General features: G+C 39.7%; 2 protein-coding genes across 3 annotated transcripts in view; one reads left to right on the top strand and one right to left on the bottom strand.

Annotated features, from left to right (window-relative positions):
- Window positions 1-3415, bottom strand: part of LOC122557090 (sodium- and chloride-dependent neutral and basic amino acid transporter B(0+)-like) — a 9856-nt gene extending 6441 nt beyond the window's left edge. Inside the window, exons 1-3 of one of the 2 annotated variants that reach the window (XM_043704384.1) lie at window positions 3241-3415; window positions 2828-2981; window positions 2002-2133 (exon numbers count right to left, since the gene is read on the bottom strand). In XM_043704384.1, the coding sequence (XP_043560319.1) occupies window positions 2002-2133; window positions 2828-2981; window positions 3241-3312 (358 nt within the window). In that variant the 5' untranslated portion in view covers window positions 3313-3415. The remainder of the gene's footprint in view (window positions 1-2001; window positions 2134-2827; window positions 2982-3240) is intronic. The other variant, XM_043704385.1, reaches the window with a different exon arrangement.
- Window positions 1-24514, top strand: part of LOC122557539 (sodium- and chloride-dependent neutral and basic amino acid transporter B(0+)-like) — a 321849-nt gene that overhangs the window by 154875 nt on the left and 142460 nt on the right. The window lies entirely within an intron of this gene.

The raw sequence follows: 24514 nt of genomic DNA, 5'->3' as shown, positions 1-24514 counted from the left end.
GGTCTTCCCTGCTAAGGTATTGCACCATTGAACTTTGGCCAGTTCCTCCCTCATAGCTCCATAATTCCCTTTATTCAACAGAAGTATTGTCACTTCCGACTGTACCCTCTCCCTCTCAAATTGCAGATTGAAGCTTATTGTATTATGGTCACTACTTCCCAATGGCTCCTTCACTTTGAGGTCTCTGACCAATTCTGGTTCGTTACACAATACCAGATCCAGAATTGCCTTCTCCCTGGTCGGCTCCAGCACCAGCTGCTCTAAGAATCCATCACTGAGGCACTCCACAAAGTCTCTTTCTTGAGGCCCAATACCATCCTGATTCTCCCAGTCTACCTGCATGTTAAAATCCCCCATAACAACTCTAGTGACATCTTTGCGACAGGCCAATTTCAGTTCCTGATTTAACTTACATCCGACATCCAGACTATTGTTTGGGGGCCTGTAGATGACTCCCAAGAGGGTCTTTTTACCCTTAGTATTGCGAAGCTCTATCCACACTGACTCTACATCCCCTGACTCTAGATCCCCCGGCGCAAGGGACTGAATATCGTCCCTTACCAACAAGGCCACCCCTCCCCCTCTGCCCGTCAGTCTGTCCTTATGATAGCATGTGTATCCTTGAATATTCATTTCCCAGGCCCTGTCCACTTGAAGCCACGTCTCAGTTATCTCCACAATATCGTATCTGTCAATTTCCAAAAGAGCCTCAAGCTCATCCATCTTATGTCTAATGCTTCATGCATTCATGTATAGTTGGCAGTTGTGGCATCTTTCTCCAGTCTCCCTTTGCAAAGGCATATTCCAGCAGGAGATGTGAGACAGTCACAAACTCCCCCTCCTTAAACCGCTTTGTAGGCAACATGCGTATGTGAAGAATCCAGACAATCCAGGCGTATGTGAAGAATCTCACAGGTACTGCCCTTCCCACCATGAGCCAAGCGATGTCATGGCGCTTGTTGGAAAATTCTGGCAATGAGGCATTCTGCCAAATGACTTTGACAATCTGCTGACTAACCTGTCCTTTTCCCACAGGGTCTTGAGGATGTTACATACTGACGTCTTCCTGACAGACTTGTGATGAAAAGTGTTTTCCCTTTGCAAATTTCTTCACAAAGGACAGGTGATATGGAACAGTCTAATTCCTTGGAACAGTCTGCAGCAATAAGACCAGTCCCATCCTTCACAACACCAGGGACAAGTAGAACCTCAGTACATAGTTAGACTTAGTGTTTGTGTACTGAGGGGCTACACACAGCTTGATGCAGCTGCACACAAAGAAGGACAGGTCATACACAAGAGCAACCAACACTTGTCAGAGATGTGGTCACATCGAACCTCAGTTGGGTCCATCAACTCCCATTTCATGCAGTTTTCAGGTCACTTTACGCAGTCATGTTGTGACATTTCTTATACGTTTGCCCTTTGTCTCCATCAATCCAATGGTGTGGGTTGTGAAGAGCCCTGATTTGAGCAGGTTTGATGATAATGTACAATATACTGCCTGGCCCCACATCTCGATTTTATTTACTAAACTCTGAATTTGATTTTGTTTTTAGAATTCCAACTGATCTTTTAATTTGTAACCTGTAAATATTTCCCTTATTGACCTTCAACCTGAAAGTGACCAATAATAGCCGTAGAGTCATAGAGATGTATAGCATGGAAACAGACCCTTCGGTGCAACCCGTCCATGTCGACCAGATATCGTCAAATTAGTAGCTATTACCAACCAATGAACTTTTGCCTTACCAGTGATGTCATAATCCTGGGTTTCAATTCATCCTTTTTATAAAAAACTTTACAAACTATGAGCCAAAAAGCCAGTAGACAGCATGTACCACACCTAATAATGTGCATGGCAGATCAGAGTGCAACATTACTACGCAAGTTCAGCTTAAACCTTTGTCAGATAAGGAAAGTTTTTTATTATTATTTATTAAATCATCACTATTGCTTTTTTGAATTTGCTGTGACTGTATTGATAAAATAAACATTCACCTTGTAACATAGGCACAGCCCTCCACACTGCAACAGGCCCGAGGCTGGCAAACTGACCAAAGGAACACTCCAAGAAAAACAATGGTATCCCAACAAGAGCCAGCATGACAGAGTAAGGAATAAGGAATGCACCTGGAAAATAGCAGAAAGGATTTCAATTTTCAAGCTGAAACTCCATGCTTACACTGTGTGGGTTGGATTAAAATTTACCCTGAAATCTCTACGAATGCCCAAATTCCCATTTTGTGAATTTCACTCTCTAACACAATCAGATATCTTTTCAGGTCACTTTACACAGTTATGTTGTGACATTTCTTATACATTTATCCTTGGTTTCCATCAATCCAATGGTGTGGGTTGTGAAGAGCCCTGATTTGAGCAGGTTTGATGTACAAGCCTGAACACAGGGCCTGACTAAGGAGCCTGCTATTCTGAGGATTTCACACACTGTGCAGTAAATATATCTGATGTGGATGGCTCATGCATTCTAAACAATATCACTTGAAAATATATTCCAAATTGATAAATGAACCATTTACTTTGCTTTATAAATAGCATATATTTGATGCATCGCATTGCTAATTTTAAACTATTACCTTGACATATCTCCCTCTTCATAAGAAAATAGTATACAAACTTGTTAGCTGTGGGATTGAATTTATCGTTTCACATTGGAATTGTTTAACCTTACATTATTTACTATATCATTTTTAGTGCAATAAACACTTCTTATTTACTGAACTGCAATTTTTAGGATAAGTCAACAATTCAATCCATTTAGATTTGCCTTTCTTACTCTCCGATATTTTTAATTTGTCTACCATACCTCCTCCGTTTTTGTAAGTCAGGTAAGGAAATCTCCAAACATTCCCAAAACCCACTGCATTACCAATCATTGAGAGCAGGTAATCAGTCTTCGAAGACCAGTTACCCCGCTCCACATTCTCATCACCCACAGCACCGTGTTCATCAGCGGTATCCTGAGAAAAAAGAGTGAAAATGGCAAGATCAGACATTAATCTTTCTCAGACTAGATCTCAAGTGAAATGTATAGTCACCACTCCCCACGACTATCCGAAAATTGCGCAGTTCTCTATTTAGCAGCAATGTCTGTCAGGTTAGAAACAGCCAGAGGTCCACAGAGAGTCTACAATTCACAATGACCAAAATCTACAAATCAACAGTAGCTCTCATTGTCTTCCATGGGTTTTTACTGTTTTGTTTTGTTGAAATACTCACCGTGTCCTGTGGAGGGTTTGGCTGATTGTCATTCAGTAAGAACCAAGACAAAGGCTGATTCCTTCGGTCCATTTTCGGACGTCAATGAACTATTCTTCCACTTGCCCAAGAATTGGATGCAAAAGTCCTTCAACTTCTCATGAATGAATTATTCTTGCTGAGTTAGAAGTCAGTCTCTTACTGTGTTTCACAAGAGATGTAACTCTGTTTAAGGTGTCTGAGAATGTCTGCTGAGTTAATCATTCAATGTCCACACAAGACATTTCTATTGAGTTAAATGATTTGTTTTCAGAGCATTTATGGTCAAAGTGCATTTGTTCCCTGTCCTCAGAGTTTGGGCAAAGTGCTGGTTTTAAAAGGAATAGCTTTCAAGTGAATCTAAACCAAGCTGAACTTCAGTCAAAGCAAAACTATGTAAGATTTCATCTAAAAATGAATGGGTCTTCTCCCATATAACTAGAGTAGAGTAGAGTGACTTTATTTGTCATATACAGCTGGAACAATAAAAAAGATGCAGCATTCCTCCAGGACCAACTTGCTATATGAACACACAGACTATACAAGAGTACTGTCATACACAGAGAAGCATAAAGTGGACAGAAAAGTGCAAAACAAGCAAGACAGCACAGTAATTCCTGACAAGACAATAGGTACAGTGGTGGACAAATTACATCGTAACAGTGAATGGTCATTACTAAAACATTGTTTTCACAGCGATTTAAGAAGTTGTCCAAGAATTGCAAATGGAATAGTGTTCAATTATACTGTGTTAAGGAGCCTGATGGCTTGGGGGAAGAAACTGTTGCACAGTCTGGCCATGGGAGACCAAATGCTCTGGTATCTTCTGCGAGATGGCAAGAGGGAGCATAGTTTTAATGACGGATGTGAGGGGTTGTCTACAATGCTGTTCGTCTTGTGGAATAAATGTGGTGTAAATGTCTGTAGTGGAGGGGAGAGAGACCCCGAGGATCTTCTTAGCTGGCCTCACTATTCATTGTAGGGTCTTATGATCTGAGCCGGTGCAATTCCTGAACTAGGCAGTGACGCAGCAGCTCAGGGTACTCTCAATGAACCCTCTGTAGAATGTGATGAGGATGGGGGGTGGGAAGTGGGCTTTCCTCGGCCTGCGCAGAAAGTAGAAACGCTGCTGGGCTTTCTTGGCTATGTTAACGGTCCAGGTGAGACTCTCCGTCAGATGGACGCCAAGAAAGTTTGTGTTCTTCATGATCTCCACAGGGGAGCTGTTGATGTCCAGCGGAGAGTGATCGAAATAAGAAATATAATTATTATCTCCTGCTGCCCAAGTTCACTTTACACACTGAAATTTGAATTAGTTTTGAATGTGTGGCTGTAGTTTTGTAATCCCTTTACAAGGTGAAATGTACATGGATTTGGGAAAAACATGATTGCCTATCCATTGATCTGGCAGTCTCACCTCTAACCAAATGTTTAAAGTTGGAAGATTATAAGAGAGATGTAAATCTGTGTTGCTTTCTTAGCATTCCATCATGAAATGTTATCGCCGAAATTATAACTGTGCTTACTAAAGTGAGGTGTAATAGTTCTATAGTTGGAAAAGTTAAGTAACTATTAAATAATATGGTTCCTACACTGTTGCCTCTGACTATTGTCAAGTCACCAATTGAAAGAACATCATTTTAATAGTTAAAAAGTCCTCATGTGTATTAGAGTAGGTTATTGATAGGATAAGGCAATATTCTGAATTGTATAGTTATATAGGACTCTCTCAGTGTAAGATCCAGAGCTAATTACTGAAATACTTACATTGCTTTCAAATGTTATTTACTGATCAGCTCAGCCATCTGGCTCTTTGGAAGCTTTGCTCGGTGCATGATCTTTTGGCAGTCTCACAAACACCAGTGGGTGTGGAAGTGTGATGATTGCACATAAAAATACAACAAAAAGTGTCTTTTCTTGTACAAAATGCAAAGTGTCACCACATTTCGGCACCATCTTGAAAGACTGAGTTTAATGCAAGATTTTACTGCAATGGAGTTATTTTTCCCTTCTTCTTGATACCCTCCACTCCTCCTCCATTCACTGCTTGACATCAGCCAGGGTCTTTGTAATGTGCCCCGGGCTATCAGCATCGGGTTCTGGGTCTTGATTTAAACTCATGCCCCACATCATTAACCTAATGTTCTGGATTACTAATCCAGTCACAATATCATTACATCAGTACCTCTCTCTCTCAATGTCACTCGGCATATCCAAATATTGCAAATACATGTTACATGTGAAACGAACATTATCATCAGTAGATCACCTTTAGTTTTCTGATATTAACATGGACTGTCCCATTTTTAACAAATAAGTTCAAACAGCTTTCTGCTTTGCCTGAGCTCCCACTTGGAGTAAATTCATTTTGTCCTGTTCCCTTCAGAACGATTGCAGCACTCAAACCTGTCCATGCAAAATAGCCACACTTTGACTTGGAGTGTTCTGAAAGATATTTTGCATTAGAAATGTTTAATATGGAAATTGACCAATAAACAGGAGAAGTATTCGGGGATTTTCATCAAGAACTGGCTGAGAGCTTTCGAGCCACACCCCTTTCAGACAGTCTAAGGGACTGGCTTCCGATTGTGGAAGTGTCACCTCTAACGGAGAAGCTGTATCAGCTTTAACTCCAGTTACAATTATTAGGGAGCTTCAGCCCTCCTTGAGGCTTCCATCCAACACCTGAGCAAGTGGAAGAATCATTCTTCCTTGTCCAAAAATGGAACAAAGTCAATGGATTGTACTTGGGATCCCACAGAATGACCACCAAACACATCCTTCAAAGGATGAGTATTTTATCAAAACATGACATTCAGCCCATGTAAAACTCTGAGAGATACTATGGGTTTGAGATTTTCATTGTTGTGAACTGCAAAGTCTCTCTTCAGAGCCTGAGTGTGTTTCCAATCTACCAACAAACTGCTGCTAAACAGAAAACACCAGTGTACAGTAGGGGAAAGATAGGGTTCTTGATCAGTAAAGGGATCATGGGTTACCAGGTGAAAGTAGAAGAATAGGATTGAGAAACATAACATCCATGATGGAACAGCAGAGCAGACTTGATGGGCTGAATGGCCTAATTCTGCTCATTTATCTGACAATCTAATGGAAAATTGCACTTTTAACAGAAAGGCTAGTGATGTGAGATAAGGAAATAGCTGAAGAACTTAATAAGTACTTTGTGTCAGTCTTCACAATGGAAGACATGAGTAATATCCCAACAATTAAGGAGATTCAGGAGGCATAGTTGAGTATGGTAGCCATTACAAACAAGAAAGCACTAGAAAAACTAAAAGGTCTAAACATTGATAAATCTCCTGGCCCCGATGGGCTACATCCTAGAGTTCAGAGAGAAGTGGCTGAGGAAATAGTGGAGGGGTTAGTTGTGATCTTTCAAAAATCACTGATGTCAGGGAAAGTCCCAGACGATTGGAAAATTGCTGTTGTAACCCCCTTGTTTAAGAAAGGATCAAGACAAAAGATGGAAAATTATAGGGCGATTAGCCTAACCTTGGGTGTAGGTAAAATTTGAGAATCCATCATTAAGGATGAGACTTCTAAATTCTTGGAAGTGCAGGGTTGGATTAGAACAAGTCTGCATGGATTTAGTAAGGGGAGGTCATGTCTGACAAACCTGATAGAATTCTTTGAAGAGGTAACATGTAGGTTAGACCAGGGAAACCCAGTGGATATTATCGATCTAGATTTCCAAAAGGCCTTTGATAAGGTGCCTCACTGGAGGCTGTGAATAAACTGAGGGTCCATGGGTGTTTGAGGTGAGCTATTGGCATGGATTGAGGTTTGTCTATCTGACTGAAGGCAGAGAGTTGGGATAAATCGTTCTTTTTCAAATGGCAGCTCTTAATAAGTGGTGTCAGGGTTCAGTTTTGGGGCCGCAGCTGTTCACTTTCTATATTAATGATCTGGACGAAGGGACTGGGGTCATTCTGGCGAAGTTCGCCGATCTTACTAAGTTAGGTTGACAGGCAGGTGGTAGTGGGGAGGTGGGGAGGCTGCAGAAAGATTTAGACATTTTAGGAGAGTGGTCTAGGAAATGGCTGATGAAATTCAACATGAGCAAATGCGAGGTCTTGCATTTTAGAAAAAAGAATACAGGCATGGACTATTTTTTAAACGATGATAAAATTCATAAAACCAAAGTACAAAGGAATCTCGGAGTGCTAGTCCAGGATTCTCTAAAGGTTGACTTGCAGGTTGAGTCTGTGATTAAGAAAGCAAATGTAATGATGTCATTTATCTCAAGAAGGTTGGAATATAAAAGCAGCGATGTACTTCTGAGACTTTATAAAGCTCTGGTTAGGCCCCATTTAAAATACTGTGTCCAATTTTGGGCCCCACACCTCAGGAGGGACCTATTGGCACTGGAGCATGTCCAGCAGAGATTCACATGGATGATCCCTGAAATGGTAGTCCTAACATATGATGAACGGCTGAGGATCCTGGGATTGTATTCATTGGAGTTTAGAAGGTTGAGGGGAGGTCTAATAGAAACTTACAAGATAATGCATGGCTTAGAAAGGGTGGGCGCTGGGAAGTTGTTCCTGTTAGGTGGGGAGACTAGGACCCATGGGCACAGCCTTAGAATTGGAGGGGGTCAATTTAAAATGGAAATGAGGAGACATTTCTTTAGCTAGAGAGTGGTGGGCCTGTGGAATTCATTGCCACGGAGCGTAGTGAAGGCTGGGATGTTAAATGTTTTCAAGGCAGAGATTGATAAATTCTTGATCTCGCAAGGAATTAAGGGCAACGGGGAGAGTGTCTGTAAGTGGAGCTGAAATGCCCATCAGCCATGATCAAATGGCAGAGTGGACTTGATGGGCCAAATGGCCTTACACCCACTCCTGTGTCTTATGGTCTTAACATGAGTTTTAGTCTGTGAAATTCTCATTTCTGAACTGACCATTTCCTTTTTTTTCCCTTAGATTATTATTAATGAAAGTGTGGCTGAAGGTGATGAGAATGTGGAGTGAGGGAACTGGTCCTCAGAGACTGATTGCCTGCTCTCAGTGATTGGTTACGCTGTGGGTCTGAGCAACGTCTGGAGATTCCCTTACCTGGTTTACAGAAATGGAGGAGGAACTGTAATGGATCCTAAATGCATCCAGAGAAAAGTAAAATTTAGTGAATTATTTCACCTCTTTAGAAAGAATATTCAAGTCAACAAGAAAAGGGAAATGTTTCATTTCATTCAGAATTTGGTTATGATGAATTCAATCCCATGGGTTTTTAGCTGTATAGTGTTTTGGAGTTTGGGTTTGAATCAGGGGAAACAACAAGATACATCTAATAGATGGCTTTCAAAATGAAACATCTGAGCCCTGACAGTTGTGTAGAACTGTTAATCTATGAATTTTGAATATCCTTTAAAGTGTTATTCTTTGAAATGCTTGCATTATCTACGTCAGGTATATTTACAGCACTGTATCTGAAATCCTCAGTTACTGGTTTTCTCAGTCAGACTCTGGAACTTGCTTATTTCAAGTGCTCTTCAAAACCCCAGAACCCTAGATTGATGAAAGCTGTGGAGATATATTCTAACAGCATGAGGCCTTGAGATCAGGATGTCATGAAAAATGATGATCATATGAAGAACGAATGAATAAACTGTTGCAGCACAATTTTGTAAGGAAGCAGAAAATATTCTAATTCCAGAAAGAGAACTTGAGAATATTTTTGTAATTAACTCTAACTTTAGCAGCTGCATCAGAGAACTCATCATCTCCCGTATATTAACATATATTTATACCCCAAAATCAGACAGCAATCATTGGTAATGAATCGGGAATGAGCACCTTGAATTGCTGTATCGGGAGAGATGGAATGATAGATTCATAGATGAAAGGACACATGGATCAATGGATTGATGGGCTGGCAGATACATCAATGGATATTTGGCATAACCATGAGCTGCCAGTCTCTGGATAGTCAACAACATACAACAATTGACCTGTGCCCACTGGATAGCTGACCCATCCTCTGTCTGTGGACATCTAATACCTGTGCCCACAATCCATTGACTCACTAAACCCCCTTTCTCATCTGTCACATTCCCCTCAACCAACAACCTGCTGTGTTACCCCCTTACTCTGCTGACAACCACCCGCTCACTACCCACTTATATCCCAACTCCCTCATCTAACTAACACCCTAGTCCCTTACCGACTCGCTTACCAATATCCCCTCACTAATTACTTTATATACTTACCTTCCCTCAGTACTGAAATACAACAGGCATTTCTCTAAAATATGGCCACAATTTTCTGTGACAATCCACTCCAATGCCAAATGTGAGATTTTCCAGACTGATGTATTGGAAGCAGGGTCAGTGAAGTCCTGAGATATATAGTGACAATCTTAGATCTTGGTCCACACAAGAAATCTGAACCCAGGTCAGGTAAGGAGGAGATTCAGCTTGAACAGATGATTGTATCCTCCATTAGAGTCCTTTCCTATATTTTCCAGGTGCATTCCATATTAACCTAAATTTGTTAAATGTATCAATGTAAACACAGTCACTTTGAAATGTATTAAATGTTGTGATGTGGGGAAACGTAGCAGTCAATTTGAGAACAACAAGCTCCAATAAATAGCAATGAGTTAGCGAAGAGATAATATTGATATTTGTGCATAAATATTACCTGGGGGTCACTGGAAACAGTTTTCCTGCACTGCCTCAAAATAGTGCAAAGGGGAAACATTTAGATCCACCTGACAAATGTGCCCTTGAATTCACTAGTTCCATTTTTGAAGATGCCCTCAGTACTGCATTGAAGGGTCATCCTGGATTACATGTTCATGACTCTGGAATGATGTTTGAATTTACCGTGTTATGTGTCAGAGACAAAAGGGTTCTTCACTGAGTAATATTTATTTGTTTAGATACGATGATGTGGAGGTGCTGAAGTTGGACTGGGATGGACCAAGTTAAAAATCACACACCAAGTCTCCAGCATCTGCAATCCTCACTTTTGCCTTTTTACACCAGGTCATAGTCCAACAGGTTTATACGGAAGCACTAGCTTTCGGAGCGCTGCTCCTTCATCAGGTATCTGTGCTGCAGGATCATAAGACACAGAATTTCTAGTAATAGATCACAGTGTCATGTATGCAACTGATATGATATATTGAACAAACCTAGATTGCTGTTCAGCCTTTCATCTTTTAGAATGGGTTACAGGTTTCGGTTCATTAATATGTAAATCCAAGAACTTCTTTCAAATCACATTCTCAAGATAATTTAAGGTTTTATTTACAAAAGGTGACATCTCAGCTCATGCAATGTATTAAACATATGAAGTTAGAGTCTGTCTCTATCCCAAACTTGAGTCAGACTGGTTCTACTTCCAAAGTTGGAATTTATAAAATATCACATGCTTGGACTGCTTGCAGACTGTGTGCTTTTTGAACAAAATAGAAAGTGTCTGCAATTACAATTCTGCAAATGCAAATTCACCCCATAAACTTGTATGTATGTGTGTGCATGTGAGGGAGAGAGAGAGAGAGAGGGGGTGTGTGTGGGAGAGAGTGTGAGTGTGCACGTGTGAGTGTGTGTGCGTGAGAGTACATGTGTGTGAGTATGAGTGCATGTGAGAGTGTGTGTTTGCATGTGTGTGCCTCTCGGGATGTGTATGTCACCAAAATCACCAAAGCTCTTTAAACAACACCTTTTAAACCCACTCAGAATATTATTCTAGACCCAATCATCTATGACCTTCCCTCTACCATGAAGTCACAAGTAGGGATGTTCGCTGATGATTGCTCAATGTTTATAACCATGCATAACTTCTCAGGTATTGAAGTAACCTATGCTTAAATGATGTAGAGGAACGCTATCACCTCAAAACTCCCTGCAAGCCGTACACCATTCTAATTTGAAACTGATATTTTATTTCTTCACTGTTGCAGAGTCTAATTCCTGGAACTCCTGCCCAACAATAGGTGATGTAGATGTTCCTACATCACTTTTCTGTTGATATTTGATTTGATTGATTATTGTTACATGTATTTATTTTCCACAATTGAAATATTGAGGTTTTCATTTACTCTATTTCCATTTCTACAGATACATATGTTATTGTGCATCCTTACAAATTGACCACTTCTTAATATTATGTCATCTTATCTTTATATTTATCATGGCAAATGTGTAAACAAATTTGATACTGCAACTGTACACTCCTCTCAATGGAAAATGAAGTTTTATTTTGCGTGCAATACAGGCAGGTCATACCATATAAAATGCACAAGGGTAATAGAACAGATTGTGGAATATTATTTTATAGCTGCAGAAAAGGTGCACAAAGAACAAGGTTAGTATTAAATTGGAAATTTGCAAGGTCTATTCAGAAGTCTAATAACAGCGGGAAAGAAGCTGTTCTTGAATCTGTTGGTACATTTGTTTAAATTTTTGTACCTTCTGTCCAACGGAAGGCATTGGAAGAGATTACAATCAGGGTAGGGAAGGGTCTTTGCTGTTCAAGAATGCAGCTCACTCACAACTTCTCAAGGGCTACTGGGAATGGGGGATAACTGTTGGCCCAGCCAGCAACACCTACAAACCGTGAATAAATAAAAATGAAATTGCATCAGTGGTGCTACCCCTCCACTGCAACTTTTATTTAAAAATATACAGTGGTTTCATATCCCACTCTGCTTGCTTAATCATCAAGAGGTCCACGTAATCAATGTAAAAACACACACTAAGTAATAGAAACATAATGCAGTGGGGACACAAATCACTGTTATATTTTATTTATAGCATGTATCATTTAAATAGTAATACAACTTTGCCTCAAATAAAACTTACCTGTTGAGAACCTTCTTATTTGCACCCTCAACTGACCACTCAGAGATGACGATAATACACTGAACATCTGGTATTTCAAGTATATAATTTTTTCCCAGTTTATCAAGGGTGCCGGTTAAAACAAGGTTTGCTGTAAATTGAAATTAATGCACTGAACAATCACACTCACTCTTGTATATATGGAGACACATACAGCAATTCATGAACTTAAAACAAAGTCTAAGACTACACCACAATGGGTCAAACAGGTTTTTGATTTTGTGCAAAGAATGGACAGACCTTCAACCAAAATAACAGCATCTATTACATAATTACACAAATAGAACTTAGTTTCTTTTCTTTCATCATTTGTACAGCTCACTTAATAGATCATTACAATTATTCATATGCTGAAAAAGTGTTGCTGGAACAGCGCAGCAGGTCAGGCAGCATCCAGGGATCAGGAGACTCGATGTTTCGGGCATAAGCCCTTCTTCAGGAATCCTGAAGAAGGGCTTATGCCTGAAACATCGATTCTCCTGATCCCTGGATGCTGCCTGACCTGCTGCGCTGTTCCAGCAACACATTTTCAGCTCTGATCTCCAGCATCTGCAGACCTCACTTTCTCCTCAATTATTCATATGGGCAATTTCTTTTTATTCATGAGATGCGTGTGTCACCTCCAAAGCCAATATTGCCACCCATCCTGAATTTTATTTTAACCAAAAGGCTTGTTCAGACATTTCAAGGACAGATAATTGTAAACAGCAGTACTATGGATCTGGAGTTTGGTGAAGATGGAAAATTTTCTTCCCTGAAGACATTAGTGAATCAAGGTGTCACCATTATAAATCATTATTTAGAAATATCAATAGGTCATCATTACAAATCATATTTATATTTTCCTGATTTTTAACTGAATTAAAACTCCATTCTGACATACACAAAGTTCTTCCTGAGACACATTTTCACTCTTGCATTATGCCATAGATTCAGGTCAGAATATACCTTTCTGGAGTTACATGACTCATGATATGTGAAACTCTGGCATAAAAGGTTTGCACTTTCAGTTACTCTCTTAATGCTGTCACTGCTCTGTGTTCAGTCATTGAGACCATTATTATTTTTCTTTTATTTTTCTCATTTTTGGTTGCAAATTGTGAATGTTGTTCCATTCACGATGTCTCTATGACCCTGCAGACTCAACCAGTACACGTGAAATGAATTTACTCAGGTACCTCTTCCAGAAACAGGGAAATGATGACACAGCACAAGTCAGCAGTCAGTGTAACAGTCACAACTTTATTTAAAACTAAACTCTACAATTTTAACTTTAACAACTTTATTTCTAACTGCCCAATTCTTTAGAAACTTAAATACTTCCCAGATACTCATAACTTCATCTAATTCTTTTCCTGTAGTTTTCTCTCCCTTCATGGGTTGATTTTCTCTGTCTCTCTCTCTCCTTTTCTGGTCAGAAGGCGAGTTGCTCTGATCTTTGCTGTGTCCTAACTTGCCTCTGGCTGATCTAGAGAGTGGGGTCGGGTTGAGCCCCACCAGGCTAGGGTTCTTGTACCTTCCTGACAACCTTCACTAATTTTCCAAAAACTTGACCAATTGGGGGCATTAAGGTAACTGGTTTTATCACTGTGAAACATTGTTAATAGTTTTTGGTGGTTTGCCAACAGTGAAGCAAGTATTTGTTAACAGCGATGAAAGGACTTCCCGAGTTTCTGGATTGATCAGATGAGATTGAAGGGTTTAAACATGTGTCCTTGTGGAGAGATGGGACCAATCAACAAGTCACGACTGAACTGTGCCAGCAGGGACACCACCATCAGCATCATACATGGTCAAGCAGTGTTTTTAGTCAGCGCTAGTGACAAAGATCTGTGTGGAGCAGGTCCCTCAATCCTGTGGTTAATGGAAGGAAATCCAGCCACTGCAGACTGTGGGTGGGTGTTGTTCCGAGAGCAGGAGCTCCTGTCCATGATACATAATGGTTGGAATCCTAGGTATTAGCACTGGGATTGAAGCAGGAGCATGATTGAAGTTTCATGACATGAAAAATCGAATGTTAATTAATCTAAAACACTAGCAACCTGAGGTCCTGCTAGATAGTAGCAACTCTGTGCTCCTATATGCTTCAGAGAGTTGGAGAACTAGCAGAAACCACCTCAAAAGTACTGTCAATGGTAATGTTGTAAATTCCTCCACATTCAATGTCAAGAAAGGTCCATCAGCAGTGCCTTTGCCAAAGCAAACCTGCCAAGAATTACTTCATATCAGTTGCACTGAGCAGGACATAGCTTTCACATGCCTGATACCAAACTTCCCCATAACTGTTCTACTCAGTCTGAGTCGCTGTAATGTGGCGACTAGAATTGTACACAGTACTCAAAGTGTGACCTACCCAAAGTCTTATAAAGCTGCAACATGACCTCCTGACTCTTGTACCCAGTTCCCCAATCATTAAAGGCAAGCAAGCCATATGCATGTTTCATCAATGACCTCACCTCTAGCATGAGATCAAAAGTGCCAATGTTTATTGATACTGCACAACGTTCAGCACTGTTCATGACTCCTGAGGAACTGTACCAGTCTGTATCCATATGCAGCAAGACCTGGACAGTATCTTGTACATGATATACACTGCCATCACTGTGTAAAAGCAAAGGGAGTCAATGGTGAAAGTGCTTAATGTGGTGCCTGTCAAGTTGGCTGCTTTGTCCTGGATGGTATTGAGCTTGTTCTCTGTTTCTGGAACTGCACTCGTCCAGGAAAGGAGTTTATTGTATCCAGTTTCTCCACCTGTTTCTTGATTTGAAGATATCATGATGTTTCTTGATTGTGTCTTAGGTGAAGGCCGATTTGGATCACCTACATGACACTTCTGGCTGAAGGGGGTTGCTCAATGAGGCTTAAATATTCTATGAATAACAGCAACCTGGAATGTAGTTCTGAACGTTTTAACCACAGTTTTACAATAACTAGAATTGTACACTCTGTTCTGACACATCTGCAATGCTAAATAGATAACCTATGACCTTCCCACTTCATAAACCACATACCTGCTTTTTGTCTGTTTCTGTGGCCCTCTTGCTCCTGATTTCTCTCTCTGTTTCGTTGTTGTTGTTGTTCCTGGAGCAGGACTCCATGACGAACAGAACACCTTGCAGAGACCTTGCAGAAACCCTGGATTCGGGCTTGAGACCCCAATTTAACAGAAGCTGAACTCTATTTAAGTAATTTCCTTTTATTATTTTTGTAAATTGTAACTCAAAATGCTGCTGGATTGTGGCAACAAAACACTTTTCACCGTACCTTCAAGATATAGTTAAACTCTGGTCAAACAAAAGCAAAATGTTTTGAACAGCTCAGATTGGATTTTTGCCAAACATCTTCGAGACTGAAGGTTATCTTTTACAAAATAAATTGTTCAGTGTCTTTTCAGAACTGTAAAACAAGCTTCTGATAAAAATATTGCCAAAAAACAGCATCTTTAATTTGAAGTATAAATCATTGTGATGTCCCACTTTCTGGGTGCATGGTGTAAATTGAAATTAATACACTGCACAATGACAGTCACTCGTAATATTTCTAAACACATGGAACAATACCCAAAACAAAGGCTAAAGTTATTTTTGGTTTGGTCCATACAATGTACAGACCTTCAATAAAATTGTACCACCTTTTACAAGTTCGCATAAAATGAACTGGCTTCCTTTCCTTTCACAGTTTGTCCTGTCATCTCAACATATTGTTCCTGTTTCCTATTAAGGTGTTTTTCTTTCATTGATGGTTATGAATGTTGCTTCCAAGTCTTGTCCCTAATTATTCTTGAGTTGAATGTTTGCCAGGCCATTTCAGAGGCAGCTGAGTCAACCGTATTGTTATTGCCATGGATCTGGAATCTTGTGAAGATGGCAAATTTTGTATCCTTTGAGACATGAGTGAACCAAATAGGCTTTTTCAACAATTTGTGCTTGCCATATAGTGATTATTGCAGTCGATAGTCAGATATTCCAGATATAATAAATTAAATTTCACCAATTGTCAGAGTGAAATTTTAACCTGTTGATCCAGGGCATTTCTGTGGTTCGCTCGAGTAATCGTTCAATGACATTGTTCCTACATCAACTCCTCCCCAGTTACAGAAGGGACCATGGTGTTGCAGTGCCTCACAACCCAAAAAGCTTTAATGAAGTGGAGGTGCTGGTGTTTGACTGGGGTGGACAAAGTCAGAAGTCACATGACGCCAGGTTATAGTCCAACAGGTTTATTTCAAATCACAAGCATTCAAAACACTGTCCCTTCATCAGGGGGAGTGACACTGGATGAACTTTATCAGTGCAAAGTTATGCCGTTTGGAATGCAAAATACACTGGCAACATTTTAGTGATTATCTAACAAAATAATCAAAGGGCTTGGTAACTGTTCTGTTTACATCAACAACTTGGCATTTTTAACCTCAACTGGAAAGGACATTTACATCATTTTGATCAACTACACAAGGCCAATTTGGTTCTAAATTTAGCTTGGAATGAATTTGTCGAGGCAAAGATATTTGTTTTAGGAACTTACTGTGGGTCAAGGCCAAATCACCCCTAAGGAAACAAAAATATCATCTATTTTTTGATATTCCAATGCTTAAGACGATGTGTGAAGTTTTAAGTTCAATTGCCATGAGTGGATTATATCATAAGCTTGTTCTGAAACTCAGCACTGTTGCTATACCCTTAACAAACCTGTTGAACAAAAGACAAAGAATTTAAATGGATATAAGATCTTTTGTAAATTTGAAAAGAGTGCTGTCAACTGCAACAGTTTGATTACTTTTATTTGACTTATTCAAATTTATTCAAATTGGCTGTTACAAAGGAACATAGGAACAGGAATAGCCCCTTTAGTTTGCTCCTCTTGGTGTTCCCTTGTGGATCGGAACTCCATCAGTGCTACACTGGGGAGATGAAATGAAATGATGAAAGGTGATCGCTGTGTGAAATACTCATGGAGGAACATGTACACATCTTCTGTACCCAGTCATGAATTACTCTGTCTTCTTCTGATAGGCTCAATCCTTTCCTTAGTCATCTTCATACTCTTAATGTACTGCTAAAACATCTTTGAATTTTCCTTCATATTTCATAACCTCCCTTTTATGTCTTAACTTTCGTTCTCACTTCAGCCCTGTACATTCCTGAAATAACTGCACAGAGGCAGGTATCTTATCTCCAAGTCACCCTGACATGTCGATAAAGATGGTCCTGAGCTTGCAGTTACCTGCCACTTCAACACCTCACCATGCTGCCAGGCCAACATTTCACTGAGGCGTGCTGCAGTGCTCCAGTGAGTCTCAATGTCAGCTGGAGGAACGTGGTACCTTCAGAACTCAATGTTGAGTTTAATATGTTGAGAATATGATCATGCCCCCTCCAAGCTCTTTATGACCACATACAGACACACACATGCCCACACACACACACATACAAACACACAAATGCACACACTCAGACACACACACGCATACGCACGGACCACACATTCTCATACGGGTTATTCCCAGCTCAGCAAGCCCATTTCCAGCATTCCTGCCTTGTACTACCTTACTTTGCCTTTTAATGTCTTGCCCCCTCAGCCAGAGACAGCAGGACAATGGTACTTCTGTCTTGATTTGCAATTTAATGCAGAGATGAAGGATGGTTGTCATAGTTATTAACAGGCTTTAGTCCAGTAAAGGAGCAAGCCTTCAGATGTCCCAGCACAGTAAGTCAAGGGCAGCCTATAATATCTGTCCAATGCCTGTCCTGAGTCTCTGCCATTTTCCTCCTGAAATGAGAGACAGGCAGATATTACAGGTCATGGGTGGCAAAGCTGTTACTTTTGGTGCCAGTATGGAGGTATCCTGAATGAGTGATCAAGCAGCATAGAAGACATGTTGGATCAGTGAGCTCATTGGTTGGGGTGGGTGATAGCGAGTGTGGGAAGATGCAGGCAGTAGTGAGAATGGGAGAGCGTGAGCCTTGGTGGGAGATGGGTACAGTAATAGAGACAGAGTGTGAGATATCCCAGAGAAACTGGTGGGACTCACAGATGGAGTAGAGACCTATTTCCTAAAAGTATTCTATGTTCTCTGTTAACTGAGACTGCTTCAAACTGGGTGGCAATTTCACTGCCAGTCCAGTAAAGCTGGGAGATGTTCTTGCAAAAGTGAACTGGTTGCAGCTTCTTCAAGGAAAGTTTATGACAAATCAGAGGCAAGCATTGAAAAGCAAGATTTTGATGGACACAAGATAGGTATGTCCCCAGAAGGATAAAAAGGGGCGCTGCCAAGTCTAGAGACTGGTGGTAATCCAGAAGCACACAGGGTAAAATAAGGCAGAATATTAGAGTTTATGATAATCTCAAAAAGACAAATATTTTAGGAAGCTTCGAGGAGCATGGTATTGTAGTGATTGAAATCAAATGGATCTTATTTGATTGATTACCCTTAACCTGACTCCTGGAGCAGGACAAAGGATGACATTTCACAGACAAAACAGGCCACAAGATTTACACTCAATCCATGAGCAAGTGGAGGAACCATTCATCATTGTTCAAAAATGGAACATAATGGATTGGCTTTATCTGCGTTCTCTAACAATGACCATTAAACACACCCTTTAGAGGACATTTTATGAAAGCATGACACGAGCTTCTATTAAATTTTCATTTGGTGATCGGTGTACATTGATGATTCAGGGATTTTGATTTTTAATTTCAGTCTTCTTCGGAACTTTCTGACAGGAATGAAATAAAATACAATGGATGCCCAAAAAGACTTGGGGGTTCAGTTTAAATTGCCATGAATAGGTGCAGAAAATAATCAAAAAAGTTAATGAAATGCTGGCCTGTATATCTAGAGGACTGAGGTATAAAGATGCAGAGCCCTGACAGCAGTTATACAAAACATTTGTTGAACCTCACCGATGGCAGATGTGTGTAACACACATTATGAAGGATATGTTGCCCTTGCAGGCGGTACAATGTAGGTTTACAGGAATGATAAGAAACCTTTATTCTCCAGAATTTAAAAGGTGATGGGCTATCTGATTGAAGCCTTTTCAATATATTTTAGGAAATGACAGGAGAGATAAACTATTTCCACTGGTTAGCGATTGTGGAACTATGGGACATAGTCTGAGAAATCGGGCCGGACCATTCAGGAGAGATGTCAGGAAGCACTTCGACACACAAAGGGTGATAGATGTTTGGAAGTCTCTTCCATAAAGGGCAGTGGAAGCTACATCCATTGTTAGTTTTAAATCTGAGATAGATACATTTTTGTTAAGAAAAGGTATAAAGGAATATGAGTCAAAGGTAGTCATATCGAAACAGGTTATCATAGATCTACCATAATCTCATTGAATGGTGTAAGGGGCTGAATGGCCTCCTCCTGTTCCAGTGTTCTGATGTTCTTTCTGTAGTTTAAGATTGTTTCCAAACTACCAACCAATTGATGCTAAGTAGAGAACAACACAGTGTTTCTGGACTGGGAGAAATCTGAAATAAATCAAAAAGTGCTAGAGTAACTTAGCACATTAGTACGACTCTTTGATACTGAAGAGAGGTGGAAAAGAGACAAGTGCTGTGCTGCTGACAAACGGTGATGAGAAGTGGGTTCCGAAGAGGAATAATTTGTGACTGGAAATCTTAACTCTGCACAATTCTCCACTGACAGAGACTTGCTGAGTTTCTCCAGTATACCTCTGTTTTTATTTAATTACTAAACATGTAAAAATTTGTAATACAAAATCATCCATGTAGAATAGAAACAAGAGGTGATGTGTAAAGGAAAAATGATTATTCAAATTAGTCTCTGAATTGTTCACGATTGAAGTCTTTTCAATATATTTTAGGAAAAGGCAGGATAGCTTTTTTGGGTTGTACCTGTACAATTTAACATTTGCAGTTCAACAGTCAATTTTTGAGACTCTTCCTTTGTCCCAATTCAGTTTTCAACACTTGTTCAGCATTAAAAGTAAGAGATTATCATGATTTCTTTACCTCTGGCAGAGAGACGCATATTGGCTGTTCTTATGCTGTGAATTCCACAGCATGCTAGAGACTCTCCAGTCTATAGTACCCGAATAATAAAATATAGAACACTGTTAAAATGTTAATTTTTAACCTCTCTTTTGTGTATTCTTTAAAGGGCATTCCACAAAAATGCCTGAAAGAGGATGTTCTCTTCGAAGAACAGGAAGGATATTCAGCCATCTCACTACTTCAAGTTTATTTTAACATCATTAGGTGTTCATCCTTTAATACGACACAAAACGTTGCCAGCTATCACTGAATATATACCTGCAGTTAGTTTGTCTTGCTAGCAGCCTTATTTTAAAAGCACATTTTGGTATGAAAGGTTATAATCATCTGTAACAGTTTGAGTTTCTGACCCTTTGTTGTAACATAGTCCTGAAACAGTTACCATAACATAATTACAGTTTGATAATGAAAGTTCTCAAAACTGATGCAATTAAGCTGCAAAACAAATGTTTCGCAATATATTGAATAATGAATACTAAAAAAAAAAATCAGAGACTAATTAAAACTGTGTTACACCCTTTAGGGACATTTACTGGTGAAAGCTGAATCAATTTTCACCCATGTTTGGCCAAGTGAAAAATTAAATGTGTTGAAACAAAAGCATCTTCCTCGAAGTCTGCCTTCAACCCTTGAGCAGGTGAAAGATTCATTGGTCATTGTCCAGAAAAAGATCAGACAGAATCAGTTTTAACTGGGCCTTTGACAGAATGACAATCTGTCATGCAAATGACTCATTAGTGTATTATCAAAACAGGGCAGTAAATCTATATGCAGCTTTGAATATGCTAATCATTTGGAGAATTTGGTTGCTGGGAATTGCAGAGTCTCTCTGTGAGGTTCAGAATGTTTTGAAATTACCAACTATTGAAATTTCTGCTAAATATAGAAGACATTGTTTCTGTTGTGAGGAAATGTTTTACTTTTGGCATGAACCATTTAGTCTGAGAAAGTTTAACATCTGATTTGTTCATTTATCCTAATGAAGGGTTTTGACCTGAAATGTTGAATTCTCCACCTCCTGATGCTGCCTGGCTTGCTGTGTTCTTCCAGCCTCCTGTCTGTCAACTTTCAGTGAACATGTGGGTGAAGGTGATGAGAATGTGGAGTGAGGTACCTAATTCTCGAAGACTGACTACTTGCTCTTGGTGATTGGCTCTGCTGTGGGTCTTGGCAATGTCTGGAGATTCCCTTACCTGGTTTATAGAAATGCAGGAGGTACTGCAGAGAAATCCTGAATACAGAGTAGAGAAAGGCAGAAATAACGTATTAGATTTGTAAAGATATTAAATTCAATGTATTGTACTTGTAACATGACAAGGTTTGAACATTGTTGGAAAAAATGGGAACAAATTAGGAACAATGGATTCAATATTGCAGCCTTAAACTGTTATTTTTATCAAATATTTTTGTGAAATATGGATGATGTGGCAATAAGGTGATTAAATACAATAATGCAATAAAGTTACAATAAAAGGTGGGGTACTTAAATGCACTTCTGTATTTACTGTGGTGACAGTAAAAGATAAACAATTGTGTGGGACTGAAGACATGTTTAAATCAGACCAGATAAATCTGCCTGTGATCTTTTCAGCTGATAACATGAGGAATCCAGTTGGCTTCTTACAACCCTCCATTTTCTCTGATGGTTTTTATTTTCAATTCTAAAATTTCCTAAATTTATTGACTTCAATTTTGCCATTTGTCTTGATGGGATTTGAACCTGCAAACTACTGATACCTTCTCCAGTGCCAGGATGACTACACTTAAAGGACGATTCCCTGATACCCTTCCCTGCTTTACAAAATTGGAGGAAATTCTGTTTACCACTATGTGACTGACAATGAGTAACTTCAGTTACATGGAGAGGTTGGAAAAGTTTGAATAGATTCCATTGTAAAAGGAACAATTGAGAAGTGACCTAATACAGGTTTTCAAGAGAGTGAGGATTTTTTTCAGCAGGAGATAGAGAGAAACTATTGGCTCTGGTGAATAGGTTAACCAATAGACATGAGAGATTTACAATGATCAGCAAATAATCTGAAGGCAGCGTGAAGAGAAATGATTCCATTCAAAGTGGTGGTGTGATTTGGAACACAGAATCTTAAAAGGAAGCCGATTCCATGAATAATTTTAAAAGCGAGCTGTGTCGGTACATGTGATCCAGATACATGCAGTCCCACAAACAAAGAACGGGAATGTCCGAGGAAGCATGACTGTTCTTTCAAAAAGAAATCACCAATACAATGGGCCAAATGCTTCCCTTTATGGTGACAATTTCCATGGTTTTAATTTTTTGATCAACTGAAGAACGGGAAATGAAGTGAATATTCCATTAATCCCTTCTAAATGGGAAAGGCGGTGAATGTGATCTGCAATAATTGCAATATAACATTTGGTGCAATCCCTCAGTACGACCTGTTGATTTCATCTTTGACATTGAATGACCTCATGGACCCCTTTTCTTCATTTGTCTATGGGATATGGATGTCGGTGGCTCAGCCAGCAATTATTGCCCATCCTTATTGGTCAGAGGACAATTAAAAGTCAACAGCATTGTGGGTCTGGACTCACATGTGAGCCACACCTGTAAGGATTGCAGAATTTCTTCACGAAAGGGCATTCGTCAGCCAAATTTATTTTTAATGATAACCAGCATGGTTGCCGCTGGGCTAGCTTTTGATTCAAGATATTTTCTGAATTTAAATATAATCATCTGCCATAGTAGAGTTCAAACCCCTGCTTCTTGAATATTAAGCTGGGTTTCTTGATTACTAGCCCATTAACCTTCCCTTTATGGCCTCCATTACTGAGATAGCTTATTATTACTATAACAATATCATCAAATAAACTCATCTGTTGCTAAACCTCTTATCCATTGTTACTATTGGCCAATCCCTCATTTTCTACGCTTTATAATCCATGTACAAACTGATGTAAGATGTGTTCACTCAGCAATTCTGGGATCACTGACATACATCAGTTATATAATGTCTAATTTTAAAATTCTGATACTTATTTTCAAATCCAACCATAGTCTCGCTCATCCCTACCTCAACAATCTCATGCCATCCCTCAACCCCCTGGGAAATATGGACTTTTCTAGCATTGGTCTTTTAAGTGTCCCCGATTGTAATCACACTTCTTTCAGTGCTGTGCACTAAGCCACCTGCACAGAGTTCGGAATTTCCTCCTTAAACTCCGTCTCCGCCTCCCATTTCCTATTACCTCTTTTCATTTCACATCATCCTGTATCAAATACTGAGATCTTCGGAACTTTTCACCAACTAACTATTGAGCTGGCTAAGACATTGACATTGGTCCCTGTGATAAACTCTATCACTCATTAACAGTAGTCTGAGGGTGAACCTCGGGAACCTTGGTATGATATTTGACTCTAAAATGAGAGTCCTATTATATCCCTGCACCATCAATAAGACAAGTTTTTTCCCACCTGTGTAACATCACCAGATTTTGTACTTGACTCAACTTCTCTTTGCTAAAACTCCCACATGATTGTTACTTATAGACCAACTGTTGGCATTTATCCTTGGGTATCCTGTAGCCTGCTCAAATGTGAATTAATTAAAACCACTACAGCCCAAGCCCTAACTCACATAAAATCATTATCTGCTTCCTGTGTGTTCTTGGCCACCTCCATTAATTGATACCTCAGTAACATCTCAACTTTAAATTTCTCATTGCTGTTTCCAAATTTCTCCATGGACTATTTCCTCTCTATTTTTGTAGTATCCTCTTGCAATACAAAACTTTTGATCTCTTTATTCCTCTTACTTTATTCATTTGAACATCACCAATTTAAACATCTCCATCATTGGTATACCTGTCTTCCGCTCCCTATACCCCACACTCTGGGATTCTATCCCAAATATTGTTGTCTAACTCTCTTTAACACATTTCCTTCCCTCTTTAACATTTACCTTTAATAATGACCTCTTCTACTAACGTTTAAAGTCAGCTGTCCTTGTATGACCTTAAATGGGCACAGTGTTAAGATTTGTTTGACTTTTTGTTAGTCACCTTGGGACTTTCTATTAGGTCATTGAACACAATAATTAATAATCACTTGAACACATGTGACTAACCTATTTTTTCGAATCAACCTGTTCAGAAATGATTCGTGCATCTCCATCAAGGACGGACACCTCAGCACCACACTCTACCGCAAACTCACAGACAACCTCACAATGCTACACTTCTCCAGCTTCCACCCAAAACATATTAAAACAGCCATTCCCTATGGACAAGCCCTATGCATACACTGGATCTGCTCAGATGAGGAGGAACGTGACAGACACCTGGAAGTACTCAAGGATGCCCTCACAAGAACGGGGTACGATG

The sequence above is a fragment of the Chiloscyllium plagiosum genome, chromosome 15, assembly GCF_004010195.1.
Source record: "Chiloscyllium plagiosum isolate BGI_BamShark_2017 chromosome 15, ASM401019v2, whole genome shotgun sequence".
NCBI lineage: Eukaryota > Metazoa > Chordata > Chondrichthyes > Orectolobiformes > Hemiscylliidae > Chiloscyllium > Chiloscyllium plagiosum.
This window is presented reverse-complemented; position numbering and strand designations above follow the sequence as displayed.